This window comes from Chlamydotis macqueenii, chromosome 16, assembly GCF_036417535.1.
Source record: "Chlamydotis macqueenii isolate bChlMac1 chromosome 16, bChlMac1.mat, whole genome shotgun sequence".
Classification (NCBI taxonomy): Eukaryota; Metazoa; Chordata; class Aves; order Otidiformes; family Otididae; genus Chlamydotis; species Chlamydotis macqueenii.
In genome coordinates this window covers 6,264,590-6,281,311 of record NC_141571.1, presented here as the reverse complement: position 1 = coordinate 6,281,311, position 16,722 = coordinate 6,264,590, and the positions used below count along the sequence as shown (strand labels likewise).

Below are 16,722 nucleotides of genomic sequence, written 5' to 3'. Positions count from 1 at the left end.
CTAAACACAGTTGCAACTAAAGTATAATTGCCACAGCATTACATTAGAACGAAGCATTGCTTTCTACTGCAGAACTGAATTTTACTGTAACAACTGTACCTGAGCAACTTTAAGGAACAGGATTTGACATTCAGAGAATCACGTGGAAGACGCTGTTCGTTTCAAAAGAAATATATTATGGCTTACTATTTGCTGCATGGAGAAAACAACATCCACTAACTAACAAACAACCATCCACGATGTTTTAATCATTGTATGTGGTATTTCGCACTGGAGAATAACTGCTGCTGCTTAACACTTCTCAGCAGAGCTGGGCCAGTTTCAGTAGTTAGTCTGCTTTATTCAAATGAGTTTACAGTGCAAATAATCATTTAATGTACATTATTTTTATAAGCATATTAGACAAGTGAAATCAATTAGGAGCTCTATTTTTCCACCATAATCATAAAGTTGTTTAAGCTACTCATACATTTACCATTCAATATTTGGCAAATATACTAAAAAAGAAGTTACCATAGAAGTTGCCTCTTAGAAAGGGCAAGTTTGTTCTTAAAAGGAATTAGCATTAACCATTTTTTTAACCTCGAAGTTCTGTTCTTTTGGTGAGGAATAAGGGGGTTCTGCCACAACACAGGCAGGTAAGTATAACTTAAATTAAACTTTTGCAGTGGAATGTAGAAGTCAAGCAGCATGGCTTACACTTCTAGGAACTGAAGCGTTAGCATACTAGTGCATTATGCTGAATATAATTGTTCTTTAAAATATATTACTTCATATTTAGTTAAGTGTTACTTCTATTCAAGAGAAATGTCCAATAGCCACAACCTAGTAGATATTTTCTTTTGTGCTTTGACAGCATAGCTGTAGTGAATTTTAAAAAGGCAGTAATAAGATAACCATGACTGAAGATTAAAATAGATAACTGATAATAATTTTGATCCTGCATCAAGCATTATGCAATACATAACTTTCTATTCCCTGCATGTTCATATTAACATAAGAAACAGTAACAGTACAACTAAAGCAATACATGAACATTTTGGCTTTCAGCAAATAGTTCCCCACTTCTGTAAGCTCCGACAGGTGCAGCAGTTTAACTGAAGTCCCTGTTAGTAAGGACAAGAGGAGCCACTAGGGTCCAAAGATAAAGAAGGAGACAAACCCAGCTGGAGGTTATCTTCACCCACACGGCTGGCCACTTACTGGTCATCGTTTTAAAATCTGCATCAGGGCTAAAAAGTAAAGAAGTCAATTAATAGATAGAGAAGGCACTCACCACTATTCCGTGCTACCTTTCATATGAATCTGAAGTTAGAACTCAAGCCAGTTTCGTATGTATCTGTCCTGCTACTTGCCTGTCTGAAGGATGGTAGCTACATTTACTGCCCTTGTAGCTGTGAAGCAGTCCACTAGGACTACAGCTGCTGATTTTGCCTTTTTAATCTTAATTCAGTAACACAAAATTGAGAAGGTGCAACTCTAATGCAACTGGCATAGAGACAGCACCTTAACCAGCTGAGCAGGAGTAGCCTAGAGGGCAGGAGGCTCCTGTCCACCCAGAAACACTGGCTGGTACACACAACCCATCACTTTGTCTTGCTCTTACCTGTACCAGTTAGTGAGTGTCATCATGATGTAAAGAGAGGCAAGAGAGAGCATGAAGTGAAAGAAGGTGTAGCTGTACTGAACGCCATCCTTCTCATTATCCATGACACGGCGCACTTCTCCTTCCTCTGCAGACCCGCTGCCTATTCCCACAGTCTCCTCCAGGATGGCACTGTCGCTCCCAGACAGCGTCAGCTTGTTCACCTGGCTGTTACTTGAAGAGCGAATGCTGCAGTGTAACAAAGACAGGCATGGTTAAAATCTCCCTTTGCAGTTAGCTATGGTTGCTAAGAAAGCAAGCAACAGACCATAGTGAAAGTCTGGGACTACCAAATAACATTTTTTAAATCCATCTAGAAACACAAGGAAGCTCCTCAAAGAGATTTGTTTTCATCCAGGCTTTTGTTAATCTAATTAAACAGTGTTCCTAGTCCAGGTCTTGTAACATATTTTGTTCTGTTAACTGAATTGGGCTCATAAAGCCTATCCTCACCAACGTTTCAGAACGCAGCCTTTTTTGGCTTGGGCCTGAGACTGCAGCTGGTACATTTTTCACTGGACTCAGATTCAAACAAAAAAAGCAGACAAATCTCAATGGTTTATCATTTGATACCAGTGCAGGTCCTACCTGGAGTACAAGAGGCAAAGGACAAAGATAACCAATCCAACAACACTCTGGGCATCCCACCACTGTAGGGACTTGGGCGGAGCTGGAGTAGCAGGTACGACAGTGGTGTTCACTGGAACGACTGTGGGTGTAGCTATCTGGGTAATGATGTTCAGCAAACTTGGGTTACAGCTTCGTTCTGAAAGGGATTGCAAGGCAAATTAAAGAGAGATGAGATTTGACAGCATTTAGCTAAGAAAAGATGACAGATCAGCTAGCAGTTTTTCATTCCCTTTAAACTGCTATCTCTTCAATTCCCCAGAAGCAGCAACAGCATGCAATATTTTTCCTTTCCGTGAGCTAGGCAAGGGTGTAATAAATAAATAAAATCAGAGTGACCTGACGGTGTTGTCTTTCCCCTCACAAATACCCCAGTTTACTTCTGGAAAAAGGGAAGTTGATGGTTTCAGTAAAGTCAGCTTTCCTGCCTCACTAGATTTTATCTAGACAGATCAGCAATCCCACAGTGATCTGCAATACCTACAAACCCTGTCAACAGCTTCTGCTTTCACACCAAAATATGTTACTCAAGACAGCCTGTTGCTTACCAGGCTCATTGGACATGGCTGACCAAGTGAGATACATGGTGTAGAGCGTGATCACAGAGGACTGGAGGAGGCCAGAGCGAGGCTGATGTTCCTGTTCAAAGACAGAAGAGCAAGCCAAGGTCAGAAGGGCAAGTTTTACCTACAGTTGGATAATTTTACCCTACTGCTACAGATTCAGCAATTACTAGTGTGAAAAACTTTATTTTTTAGAAAGGCATTGCGCTTTGTTCTATGTTTACAAGACTGGAAGAAACTCCTTAGAGTAATACAATTTATGCAGTGAGCAACGCAAACGTGGAAGGAATAAGCAAACCAGATCCAGTTTTTCTGTGCCAAAGACTCAGATATGGGTTCTTACTGAGTTAATGCCAACTTGCTTAACAGTTTTGTAGATATGAATCTAGAATGTGATTTGAGCAATACCAGTTCAGAATCCAGTAACATGCAAGCTTCCTCTCATATTAAACACACCAAAATTTCAAAGCCACAGTATTAAGCCAATACATTCCCAGCTTATTTTTCTTCTTTGTAACAGGTTTCTCTGTTCTGCCAAAACCTTCACCACTAAAACCACACCAGTAGTGCCCCACATGGAAACAAAGTCCAAAACAATTTTAGCCAAAAAACAAGTCTCATCAGGATAACATCACTACATAATGCATTGGTTTCAGAGCAAGGTTTGTTGGGTTTTTTTTGTTTGTTTTTTTTTTTGTGTGTGTGTGTTTTTTTTAAATGTTCCTAGCTAGCATAGCTATGATAATTAAATTTTAAAGTTCTTATGTCTGACTGAACTGGTACTACGTCTTTCTTACTTCCCTGGTTTGTAGGTCAGAAGTAAATAGCAGAGAAAAAAAAATAGTACCTGAACTTTAGGAAGAATAGAAACGATGGAGACAGCAATGCACAGGATCATATTAATGCTTATGAAGAACTTGTTCTCAGTGCAGTCATCAGGCTTCGTGTAGAAAACATAGAACAGCACAACAAAAACCACTGACAAGGCATAGAACAAGCTTGTACAGGACAGAAGAGCTGGAAGGAAAATAAATTAACTGTTACAATATGCATGTAGTTTAACAGTACATGTAAGGTGATTTAATGACCAGCTGCCACTGTAAAGAGACAGTGTCTCTTCCTCACTTGGAAGTATAGTTCAGAAAATTTGTATTAGGTACAGCTAAATTTCTTCTTTGGCTTACTAAGTAGTGTAGCTCAGAGGAAAGCCAATGCTGCCATCAGGGGAATAAGACTTGCCTTTCAGAAGCAGTTTAATTGGTTTAACTGATGTCAAGCCACAGTGTCAAAATGAAAGTGCTTTCTGCACACCTCTCATGGGCTATTTACAAGCCCTGAATTCCCCCTTCCATGCCAGAGGCCACCCATTTTCATTTCCATTCTGCTATGTTCTTTGTAAGAAGCTACAAAATGCTGTTGCAGCATTTGTAGCTATGAGCAAAGAACCACAACAATTAGCACTTTGTAACTTAGTGGTCAGCTTGGGAGCTTGTCCTGAGGCATGCTTTGTGTTGTACTGCAGCCGCTGTCATCGACATAGCTGACTTCCCGAGGACCTCAGCAGGGGAGGTGGCAAAGCAAAGCGAGAGTTGAAGAGAACCAGGCTACGAGCTCTGCATTCGCACTGCAAACTTGCCAAGTGCTGTTTATTATGACTGTCAGATCTGCTAATCACAAGCCTAGGATATTCTGCATTTTATTTAATAAGACAAAAGGCAACAGTGCAGCTATTCATTCCGAACGTTTACAGTAGTGACTCAAGGAGATTGTGGAGTGTAATTATAGGTATGTCTGCAAACTAGTGAGTTATATTCTGTGGAGTACTGGCCAGCAGAAACAAATCCTTTACAGGTTAAGATTCCTACCTGCATACCAACATTTAGAATTTCCTTCCTCCAGTCTCTCAACCCAGCTCTCATTCCAGGAGTGAGCAAAGTCCACAAGAAGCACCAGCTGGATAAGAATAAAGCAGAAGGCTCCAAAAATACCAATAGCAAACCAAGCTAGAAAAGGGAGCAAGAAAAACAGTTAGCTTTCTTCATCTGCATGCTACCCCAGTTTAAAAAATATAAATAAATAAAGTGCTCCTAATTGTAATACAGACAAATAATGAAAAAATCTGAACCTATATTCAGAAATGCAGATACTGTTAATCAATTTGGCCCCGTCCTGCAGGAGCATGCAAGGAGCCCCAGCTATTTCAAGGGTGCAGCCTCTGCTAGTCAAGCTGAGCACGGGAATGTTCAGCCCAACATGTTTTCAGAATGAACACGAGGTCTAACACAAGACATCTTTGTGTACAGAAGTACCATCATGCCCTATCTCTTTGAGGATCAACAGCCCTTTCAGGTTCCTGTGATGTGGCCAGACAGTAAAAGGTTTCTTGCACAGATTTTTCAGAGACTCTAGGGAAGTATTTAGCACTTGTCAGTGTTCTGAGCTGCCTCTAAAGAGTGTCAGAAGACCCAGCCCAGTAGCAATCGTGTCATGGCGTACCGAATTATTAATACACAACACCTATGCACTTGAAAAGAGATTGCTTATTGCCGTAACTTCAGGTGGTCACCAGAATACTGGATGAACCAAGATACCCCAGTGAAGTAGGACAGAATCTGTCTTCTACAAGACATCTTTCACTACCACAACTATAGCCTGGTAAGTCTGTGAAAAGGTTTGAGTTTATTAAACAGAATTCCACAATGCCATATTAACTGTACCTCTTGTGAAGGGCCCTTCAGGAATGTAAAACGCTCCAACCATGATAGCCACAATGGCTGCTATTTTGAAGAACCAGAACCTGTAAAAGAAGATAGGAGTTGAAAATATTGGTCTTACTCTGCACAAAATAGTCATGCTTTACATCATCTGCAAGCAGCTTGCTGTACATAGATGAGTGTCTAACAGAAATTTAAAGAAAAAAAAGTTGTGGGATTATAGATAAAGATGTTCGCCCAATGAAGGGGAGAGGGCGAAGTAACAGTCAGTACATTGGAGTCATGGACTGACAGAAACCTCAAAGTTCAACAAAAGCAAATACAGAGCATTGCACCTGGGACTGAAAAACCCTGTCCATCAGGATAGACTGGGGGCCAGCTGGCTAGAAAGCGCTGCTGAAAGAGGAGCTCCTGCTGCAGCAAACAGAACGTGAGTCAGCAGCTCGTCCTTGCAGGGAGGAAGGCTAACTCTACGCTGTTCAGCTTAGAGAAGGAAAAAGGGAGAACTAATTGCTGTCTTCAACTGCCTGGAAGAAAGGTGTAAAGATGGCAAAACCAGACTCTTCTCGCACGTGCACAGTGGAAGGACAAGAGGCAATGTATGCAAGTAGCAAAAAGAGAAGCTACAATTAGATATTGCAAAAAATTGCACAGGTTGCCCAGAGAGGTTGAAGTATCCCCATCCTTGGGGACATTCAAAACTCAGCTAGACAAGATCCCGAATAACCCACTCCGCTTTGGTCCTGCTCTGAGCAGGGGGTTGGATCTCCCAAGGTCCCATTCAAATTAAATGACTCTATGATAATTCAGTAATCTACCCCAGAACTGGCCCAGTTAAATCAGTGACTCGGAAATCAGTTTCTGCTGGATTACTGAGTCAGACTAGCCTAGAGAACAATCAAAAGAGTCAGTGCAAGGAAGGAGATACAAAACAACTGAAATCTAGCAGCTCTGTGGAAACACAGAGGGGTGCTCAGAGGGCTGCTCCTTCAGTTACCCAACCTCAGAGCATGAGTTGTGACATCCGGCTTACCGTTATCAGTACACTGAACATGACAGATAAATAGGATGCGTGTTAGGAGACCAAAGTGTTACTTTGTATTCAGTTCAGAAGAAACTCAAGGCTGTCAATGCCACTGTGTTTAGCAAAGAAAACAGAGAGGAGAAAAAAAGAAACAAGTTGGGAGAGCAGACAGCTGGCTCACACACATACCCATTGTGTACCGAGGCTCTCGGATCGTTACTTGTTTTCACTTCTATCATGAGCAGAGAGAGGAGAAAGAAGAACACTGCCATGGCAAAGCTGATTCGATAGACAGCTCTGTATCCCACAAACACATCGCAGCTGACAAAGCCGTCCATATGCGGTATCCGAGTATGAAGGCCCTCATCACAAAATCCAGGTATCTGAGTAAAAACACATTTAGTTGCGAATTCACATCTGTATTTGCAATTGCATTCTTCAAGCACTCTAACAGCTAAGGCTGTCAGTCAGCTCTCTTCTGGGAGATCTGATAACAAAAGACCTTGTACTCAGCCAGCCTTGCAGAGACATTACTATCATCTTTCTTTCCCCATGTCATCAAAAAGCATCCAGGGAGATTAAGATACCAAAGCAGCAGGCCTCTGATAACGACTGGCCATCTCCAGGTCTGGTGGGGTTTCAGAGACCGGGCACGTACTTAAAAACGTACATTCACTGAATTTGCTGTTTCAGCTAGAAGCTGTTCAGCACACGCAGTCTCTGAACTTGGAGGACAGGGCACATTTGGGTGTTTGTGCCTCTCGTGTAATCCGCTCCAAGGGAAAGGAGTCAATAGTCGTTGGCACAAGAGATGGTTCTGCAAACAATCAGAAAGAGGTTTTACCCTCCATACCTTTTTCAGCTGCTCTTCCATCCCTGGTGCCAGCATAATGCAGGCCAGAACTGTACTGAGGAGGAGGAGGAAGGCATAGATAAGACGCGTCACTGTTGAATTTTTGCTGTTGGGACAACATCGGCACAGCAGACAGGAGGCACCGCTGCACAGACAGGGAATCTGAAGGACAGAGACACGAACAGTAAGGACAATCCCCTCGGGGCTGGCACCGGGGTGCTCAACGACACCGGGAGAGGAAAACCCACCCACCCCACCCCCCCAAAGACACTCTGCTCTCTGCCCGACCACCCAGACAAACCGTCCAGTCAGCGTTTGACTGACACCGGGCTGCAAAACACCCGTCGATAACCTGCCTCACCCGCCCGGGCTCTGCTGCCGCCGCCGCCGCCTCCGCAAGGGCAGGCCCCGCGCCAGCCACCGCCTCCCGGCCAGCCCAGGAAGGAGCAGGGCAGCTGCCGCGGGGCGCCCGCTCTCCCCGCGGGGCGCAGGCCGCTCCCTGTTCTCCGGAGCCCACGGGACCGGGCTCCTGCCCGCACGGCCGCGGAGGGGCAGCCAGCGGGGGCACCGGCCCCCCGAGGGGCTGCGGGGGGAAGGGGGGGGCTCGGCGCGGCAGCCCCCGCCGGCACTCACCCAGCTGGCCAGCGAGCAGACCCCCAGCGCTGCCCCCATGGCGCCGCCGACACCTCTCCGGCCACTTCCTGCTTCCGCCCCCACCCCGCGCCGTCAGGCGACCGCCCTGCAGCGCCGGCGCCGCTCATTGGCTGTGCCCGCCACTCTGGCGAGCTCTGAAGCGCCTGTCCGCCAATGAGAAGGCAGGATGGAGCCGCGCGCCAGCAGGAGGGCCGACAGGGACGGCGAAGAGCGCGGGAGGGGAGGTTGTTGTTTATGAACGCTTGTTCCGCCTTCTCCGACGTGAGGTGGATATAAGGGCTCTGGTTGGTCAAACGGGACAGGGAGTGGGCGGTTTCTCCGGCAGCACAGCCAATGAGCTGGGCTGATCGGCAGGCCCTGCAGCCATACCATACCTCCTTCTCCCTGCGGCCGCTGGGGGCGCTAGGCGGTGCCGTGGCCCTCGGCGGTTGCCATGGCAGCAGCGCGGGCAGGCGGCATGGCGGCGGGCAGGGCCCGGGCCGGGGCGGGCGGTGGCCGAGGGGACAGGGCGTCACCGGGCGCGGTGACAAGCGTCACGTCCGTGCGGAGGTTGCGCTGGAGCTGTATGAGTTACAGCCGCGTCACCGCTGAGGCGCTGACCTCACCGGACCAACCGTGACAGCCGGGATTCCCAAGGAAGCGGGCGGGCGGCCTCCTGCCACCTCACGTACGGCCCCGTGTGGGCCGCGGGGGTGCGAGCAGTGGCTCACGGGCCGGCGACACGGCTGTCACCACCCTGCCTGGGGCCCAGAGGCCTGCTCGGCCTCTCGGAGCTGTTTGGGGGGCAATCTGCAGTTCGTTCCCATTCCTGTCCCGCCGTCGAGCTCACCTCATGCTGCTGCCCCTATTTTTTTTTTTTTTTTTGCTGAGCACTGAACAGCGCCCCTGCATTTTGGCCTGTGCAATGTCGTACCAGGGCTCTGGGTGCGAGCGGGAAAGCTCCCGAGCCTTTCAGAGGTGGGGTTGGTTTCTCGCAGAGATGCTCACGCTGGGCTCCGTTCGTATTTTCAAGGGGCTGTAAAACCTGGAGATGGTCTCCTTCAAAACGGAAGGGGAAAGGAACCATGTGAAAAGAGACATTGTTCTGCTGCTGCCCGGAGCGCAGGGGCCTCTCTGGTTTTGGATTACCAGCATGCTGCACGACTTGCAGTTTGGAGGAGTTAGAGAGAAACAGCTGAGTGACTGCAGCCCTCATCGCTGAAGTCTGGGGGCAAATGAAAGGGATGAGAGGTGGCTGTGAGGATATAACAACAGCGACAAGGTGACAAAAGTTTACACAGAAGGTTAGGAAAGCAGTTTGGAGCTCTTTAATTGGCATTAGTGTTGCAAAATGTCAGAGGGCAGGGTCAGAACTGACCGGTTTGAGTTACAGGATACATTCCAGCTATAGCAATTTCAGCGATTGCACATCACTTCCCACTGTGTCAGAGTTTTCTTTCCTTCACACGGGCCCTTTTACGAAAAACCTGCTTCCATCACAGAAAGCAACAAGTAGTCAGAATGACAGCTTTATTGCCATCTAAAATTGCCAAGAAATGACAAAAACCATCCAGTAAACCTGCCACTTATTTTCCACAGCAGCTTTAACATTCAGAATATATGAACATTATGTTAACAGTATCATCTCTCTTGTAATCAGCCTCATTCATGAAGACATAGAGGCTTCTTTCAGAAAAAGATCACAGCATAAATCACTGAAACCATGCTTCCTTCAGATAATGTACGAGCCTTTATTATTAGCATATTTTTATTACCCTTTTGGGTGCACCAGCTGGATCGGTAAGAAGGTTGTTGCCACATCCCTGCTATTTCACTGGTTTTTTTTCACACGAATGTATGCAGAATAGAGGCACAATTCAAAATTCTGTGCTCCCTTCCCAGTAATTCTGAGTAAATACTTTCACAGGTGTATTGCTAATGTAGTGATGAAACTCAGCTAAATCCTGAGTCTTGAGAATGTTTTCTTCACAGGAAATTTATGAGACTAACAGTTTTGTTAAGTGCTGTGGGATCCTCCACTGGATTACGCTAGGGAAAGACAAAGGATCCAGATAAAAAGCTTTTTCCTTCCACTGTCCACGTAACAGGAGATTTCCGAGTGCTCATTTTACTTCCCAACGTAAACCCCTTCTGATTCTGCGTAACATCACCTCAAACCACACGTGTTTAACAGGAGATAAGGATGAAGTCAGCCCAGTGACTGTCGGCTACAGGAACGAGACAGGATACGGCAGGAGGTTATCCTAGTCCGTGCAAAAATACCCTGCTCTGGTATGTTAATCGGTTCTGACAGCAGAATAAAATGGTGCATCCCTTATGGATCTATACGTTACATCCCATACGTATCTATAGGTTAGTTGAGATGCCTGGAACCAAACCCTTGAAATTAGGTAATATTTAAAGGGAATGTGTCAGATACAGTAATTTGAAAGTAGTTCTCTGCAGTTCTTTGTGCAAATGAGCTCATAAAAAAAAATGCCACTCAAGCTTATGCGTTAGTGCTATTCTTGTTAATCTCAAGGGTCTCCCTTTTGTGATAACAAAACGCAGAACTTTTCCTGATCTTCCCCAGGGTATTTGAGGGTCCCTGCTCTGCATGGGCTGTATTTTTGCAGGTAACAGATCCTTGCAGGTTGTAATCGAAGAATCCATTGACCATCCAGAATCTTTCAGTCAGAGGAAGGGAACTGCAAATTGGAATGGCTGTAAACATTAAAAAATCATATGTAGTCTGTGTTTCCACAGTAGCGTTGCCTTGACCCATATACAGGTCTAAACATCTTACCGTGCTCTGGAGCCTGTATAAACCTCCAAATTGTGAGGTATCGGCGTCAGCTTTCTAATTTAACCCTCCTAATTACTGGACTTCTGCACAGTGTTTGGCTTTAAACAGCACTTATAACTGTACTTTGATTGGATCTCCAGAGCATAAAGAACTAGAGTTCTCTTTAGGGACAACTGCTTTTCCAGTTGCTTGGTTCAGGCTCTGGGTTCAACTGTATTCCACAATCCAGATCTTGAACCGTGCTCTGCGAGCAGCTGTCAAAGTCCTCCATCTGCGAGGAAGTCAGTCATTAGACAACAGACAAAATACTGCTGTGGCTGAAATCACCGGTGGGCTTAATTAAGTCTTTAAATGGTCAGAGTTAATAGTTTCTACAAAACCATGGTGTTCCAGCGGGGCAGAAAGCTCTCCCAAGTATAAATATGGTTAAGTTTATGGAGCTCTCAGATGACTTCCACTGGGGTCTAATCTAATCGCGTGCTGTAGATACAGGGACTCGTTCACCACGGACACGCAAAGGCCAACGTGTGCCGCCTGCTGCCATTCCCCAGGGAAGCGCAGGTGACCGGTGCCAGCAGCGTGGCTCTCCTCTGCACACAGGCTGGCTTTACACTCACAAGCCCCTGCAATTTGAGATCAGTAAAAAACAACCTAGTCCACACTCTTCAGTGTTCAAATATGCAAGCTTCTTTTCTCCGCAGTCCTTTGCTCACGATTTTAAAATTCTCATCTTCCCCTGCCTGCGTGCTCTGTGACTGCATTAGCACCTGCCTCTGCACTCCTTAGACTGTGTTTTCCTATCATGTCATGGATACGTGAGTCATCTTATTTGTGATCTGCTGAGCTGAGTGAGAGTCATAGTAGAGTTGTGCACTTCAAGGCCGTTGGTAACGCTGCTAAAACTTGCATAATATATTCTTCTGTGTCTGAATCCCTGAGAGATTGAGTAACTGTTTTCTTTTTCACACCAAGTGACTATGCAACTGGATGAGTCACTGCTGCTATGACAGAGGAATTGTAATCTTGCCAGTTTTGTTTGGCCAGAAATTTATTTTATAGGACACCTTTGTTCAATGTCCTCTAAGTCCTTATGTGTCACCAGAGACCTTTTCACTGACTTCAGTTCACTTTAGATAGATCACGTGCTCTGGTCTGGAAACTGCGTTAGTTTAGGTTACTGGTAAAACAGATGGGGAGAAATGTTCATCTGTAGCCAATACCCTGGAATTATATTACTGAGCTGTTTCATCTCCTTATTTACGGAAGTGTTCATGAAACTTAAACGTATTGAAAAGTATTTAAATAACATTAAGTAAAAGCTTATTAAAAAAAAACCAACCACCACCACAAATGGAGATATACTGGAGGGAATATTTTGTATGAAAGATCTGCAGTGACGTCTGTGAATGAACCATGGAAAGGACTGGCAACAGATGGCTGGTAAGAAGGAGGAGGCAGTGAGAGGTGGTCTTTTGCAACAAGTGAAGGTGGTATCCCTGCAGACAGCACGGGATGATCGGGCAGGGCCCTTTGGGGAGCAGGATCTGACCCAGGAGGGGCTGGCAGCCTCAGCCCTGCGCCAGCAAACCGTGCCAGGAGGAGCCTTGCAGCCAGAGGCATTGCTGGACCTTGGCACCTTCTCCAGATGTAGGCGAGACAGCATTAGTGCAGAGCCGAGCATCAGCCCCTGCTCCGCCTGGCGATGCTGATCTAGGCTCAGGGTTGATGCTAGAGCACCTCAGGCTGGGCTCATCAAGGTTTCTGCTTTTAAGTAGCCACTTCAAGAGTGGGTAGCCAGAAAGCAAGGCAGTCTTCTACTTAAGCATTGTCCAAGCACCCTTACAAATGTTGCTGAGTTTATTGTTTCAAATGTTTTTTCCTTGCCTGATTTTTTTTTTTTAATTAAGCCAGGATTTATTTCCCCTGTCTCTGTGACCCCATCTCTCCCATGAGAGCCTGCACTGAAATCCAGCTGGCCAGCCTTCTCGTGTCAAGGATCGCTGCAGCAGAGCAGCTTCTAGTGAAACAACAGTGGGAGGAAAAGTCAGGAATTTCTGGATTTAATCCTGCCTCAGGCAGTGACGAGTTGTGTGGCTTTAGGTGAGCCGCAGAACTACGTGAGTCAATATGCAGAGTGAGAAAACCAGCGTATCCTGGAGCCATGGCAGGCGCTGTTTGTTCATCTTTCCGCACAGCATAAAATCAGATGAGTGTCTGACCCTTTTTTTTTTTTTGTCGTACTAAAAAGAGCAATACAGGTTCATACTGGCCATGGTCATTTCTTTTAGCTGGAGATTTCTTTTTCCCTCTTTTTCCATTGTCCCTCACGCTGCTGCTGCTGCTTTCCAAGATACTCTCTAGCTAGGAAATAGTTTTTTCTCATAAATCCTCCCAGCGTAGCAGCTGACATTTCAGATGTTGCATTTTTGCACTTGTGCCAGGAAGCATTTAGCATGTTACAGTTGCTTATGTTGTTGTATTTTTTTAAAGAAGGGAAAACAGTTCCTTCCCCTTGTGTCTCCAGCAGAGAGACTGTTTCTCCTTGAGGAAGAAGTTCACATGATCATATAGATGCGTCAGATAAATCCCTTCCCACGTTAGATATTTGCTAAGTGGAATGGTTGTTATTCCAAAGCCAATAGCTGGGATGGTTGTGTGATTTAACATCTCCAGAGAAATTTTTTCCTCTGTTCACAAGCTTTAAAGAAGTGAAGTCTAAAAACGAAATCCTTCAACTCAGAAAGACTCATTAACCAAACACTCTCGGCTGCGTTATCTTCAGAAAAATTTCTCCCTGTTTGTTTGTTTAAAGCTGGCCAAGAGTTCCAGAAATACTTTTAAGATAACAAAAATGGGCACCCAGATCAGAAAGGAACTCTGTATTTAGAAACTCTGAAATATGACTGGGGGTGGCTGTGCTGTTAACTCTTTTCTGATTGCTCTGAACCTCTGTGGAGTTGGAGAGTAAATCATGGCATTCTTCTTAGTATAAACGTTTTTCCCATCCTAGATGGTTTAGAAAAAAAGTACCCTAGGGCAGTCTAATAATACAATACCATCTCTAGTCGCGTCCCTGGGTTCAATGGGGTTGTTGCCCGAGAGAGCCCAAATCAAGCGCTTTCCTGCCGGCAGTGTGGGGCAGGAGCTGACAAGGCTCAGTATTCACCGCGTCCACGTGCAGGGGGCCAAAACAGCCACAGGCTTAATTCTGGAAGGGAAGGAAGAGGAAGAACTGAGGGCTGAGTGTTGGTTTGTCAGGGGAGCTTACAAACCAGCTTCCTGCTGCAGAACACGCTTGAGAACTCTGAACCTCTACTACAAATCCACACACGCACATTTTCAAAACGTACGCTGGGGGTGTGATGTTATCGCAAAATTTAGAGCGTCCATAGGAAACAAAAGCAGGGCGCCTTGCTAAGCCTGCCCTCCGCAGGTGTTTCAGTGGCAGAGTTGTTTCCCTCTAATTAATTGTTTCTCCCTAATGTAACTAATAGTTCCGTTCTGAATTGGCTGTCTTTGTGAGATAATGGCAGAAGGATTTCTCAGACTCTAAAGGATGGCTTACAATTTTTAATTAAAACGTGTGCTTGTCTAACTGTATTTGTGGCTGTGTTTTTAGGGGCTTGTGCAGAACCCAATGCCTCCACAGGCCCACTACACAGTTCTTGTGGATATTTTCTTTTCAAAGTTGTTTTTTTCCCCAACATGTATTTAGTATTGTTACGATCCTGAAACAATTTCGTGCAAAAGCCATCAAAGCAAAGCAGAAATGGACACACTGGTGCCCACGTCTGTGTCAGAAATTGTCACTGCACTAGCAGTGGCTTCTGGGCTGAGAAACAGTCCCTGCAAGAATACAGAGCCTTAGGTGAGATACGACAGTATAAACGAGGTGTCTCTTTTCCTTTCCTGCTTGGATGGGTTTCATCTCGCTGCCTACAAGGGAAGTGTCTGAGCCATGGCACATATCGCGCTCTCTCTCGCCAGTGAAGATGGTCAGATGGGGTGAATCGCTGCTGTCTGATGTCTGACCTGCCACCGCTCCCTTAGCCCTGGCCTCTGCTTACTGTCGTGGGAACTTTGATGTCTCATTTTTAGATGAGTTTTTGTGGTTTTAGCATGAAAGTCTGATTGAAGTTGGATATTAATTTCAGTGAAGAAAATAACGTGCAAAACCAGACACATGCTGGCCGATGAAGAATGTGCTGGGCAGTGGTAATCTCGACTCAATTATCTGTCCGTAGGGGTTGAAATTTAGTTAGCATTTTATGGTTAGGCACCAGATATTGTTTAAGATGTTGCCTAACTGAAGAGCCATTATTTACCGTTAATAAAACTGATACCATGACACATTCCTTATGGCGTAGATGTGCTATCATATCTTGGCAACGGTAGCAGGAGGAATTATTCTGCCTGGCTTGCACTCTTGTCTTCATTAGAAAAGAAAAAATAATGAGGCTGTAATTACCCAGCTTGGAACTAAAAGAACCCAACTGAAAACGCTGAATGATGATTCCTAACAGCTTCCCAAACTTGCCTTGGCAGTGGCAGTGTCAGCTCCTGGTTCTCGCTGGGCTGGATCCATAGCTAGCAGGCACAGCTCGATTGTTTGGACTGTGGTGGTGTCCCAGTTTGAGGTACCGTTGACCAAATAGCAGTAAATATGCCATAAGCCTTGCCAAAATGACCTGTTTACATGAGGAGGTCAGCATGCAGCAAATTAGGATGAAATTCATAGCACACAAGCCCCTTCATATTGATCCTTGGGGTAAAGATCCCTGCCGTGTAGTGGTTTACTTGAGATTAGTAATTGCTTTGCAGGTGGGATCACACACTCCTCCCTCCAACATCCGACATTTCAATATCAAATCTATGAGGTTTCTCTAACATTGCATCTTAAATTTATCTAATAAACCAGTAGATTCAATAAGTCTTTTTTTTTTTTCCCCCAGTGCAAATAAAGATGGGAAAAGGGGGTGACTGTTATTCCATTAATTCTAGTTCTCAGTTTCACACAATTTCTTGTTAGCCAGCAATGCAACAGCTAGCAGACTTACTTCCCAAATTGGTTTAGCTACTGAAAAGCTGGTGACCTTCTGCCTTCAGCACAGAAGCGGTGTGTTTGGTGGAGCTGCCGGAGAGCTGAGGATGAACTTCCCATAGCGATGAAGAGGCACAAAGGAATGCTTCTAGGTGCCCAACTGGCTACATTCTTGTTCAACTCATCCTTGAAGACTGCTGAGATTTAATGATATTATTAATTGTATGTTACAGTGCCTGGAGACTTGGATAAATAATAACTAAACAGGCTGCTTAGTCAAAATAAAGAGGATTTTCCCTCCTGGTTGCTCAGTTTGAGCCCTCATTTCTGCAGGAAAGCAGGCAGCGCTGCGGTGGAGCACACACCTATTGTCCAAACAGCGAGATCTCCTGCTGGTTGCCATAGCGATGGAGAGAGCGGAGGCCATTTGGGGTAGCAATTCTGCAACGCAAGTGCCCGTTCGGTACAGCATCCCCTCGCTTAGCAGCCGGGTCCCAGCAACTACGGCCAGCTTGGGAAGGGCAGCTTGCAAAGTGCCCATCTGTAAGGTGGGCCGTTTCACAGATATTCACCTTGTTGTACAGGTTACTCCCTTGAACCTGCCTTTGCAGGATGGCCAACATATAGAAATATGTTGAAATACAGAAATATATACCTGTCCATATAGCAATAATGGCGTAACTGTTGCACCAATGGCTCACAGAATACGTGGCCGGTCACAGATATCGCAGCCACCTCTGCATGCAGGGAGGAGCTATTAGGCAGTGCAGCAATTTGGGCTACAGGTATTTTGGGTGGTGACTGGCATTTACACCT

The 16,722-nt window shown here is 45.5% G+C and overlaps 1 protein-coding gene across 1 annotated transcript; it reads right to left on the bottom strand.

Moving 5' to 3' along the window:
• Positions 1 to 319: 319 nt before the first annotated feature.
• Positions 320 to 8,201, bottom strand: SERINC3 (serine incorporator 3). The gene is made up of 10 exons (XM_086760346.1): positions 8,060 to 8,201; positions 7,427 to 7,588; positions 6,763 to 6,956; positions 5,553 to 5,632; positions 4,701 to 4,838; positions 3,683 to 3,852; positions 2,821 to 2,911; positions 2,234 to 2,411; positions 1,607 to 1,834; positions 320 to 1,232 (listed from the first exon to the last, which is right to left on the bottom strand). Exons 1-10 carry the CDS (start codon positions 8,096 to 8,098, stop codon positions 1,094 to 1,096), a joined length of 1,419 nt encoding a protein of 472 aa, XP_086616472.1. The 5' UTR covers positions 8,099 to 8,201; the 3' UTR covers positions 320 to 1,093.
• Between the last annotated feature and the right edge of the window lie 8,521 nt (positions 8,202 to 16,722).

Coding starts and splice junctions, on each gene's coding strand:
- SERINC3 (XM_086760346.1), bottom strand. CDS start 8,098: ATGGGGGCAGCGCTGGGGGTCTGCTCGCTGGCCAGCTGG. Junction 3,853..4,700: donor TTCTAAATGTTGGTATGCAG/GTAGGAATCTTA, acceptor TTTTCCTTCCAG/CTCTTCTGTCCTGTACAAGC. Junction 2,912..3,682: donor CTATTCTTCCTAAAGTTCAG/GTACTATTTTTT, acceptor GTCTTTGAACAG/GAACATCAGCCTCGCTCTGG.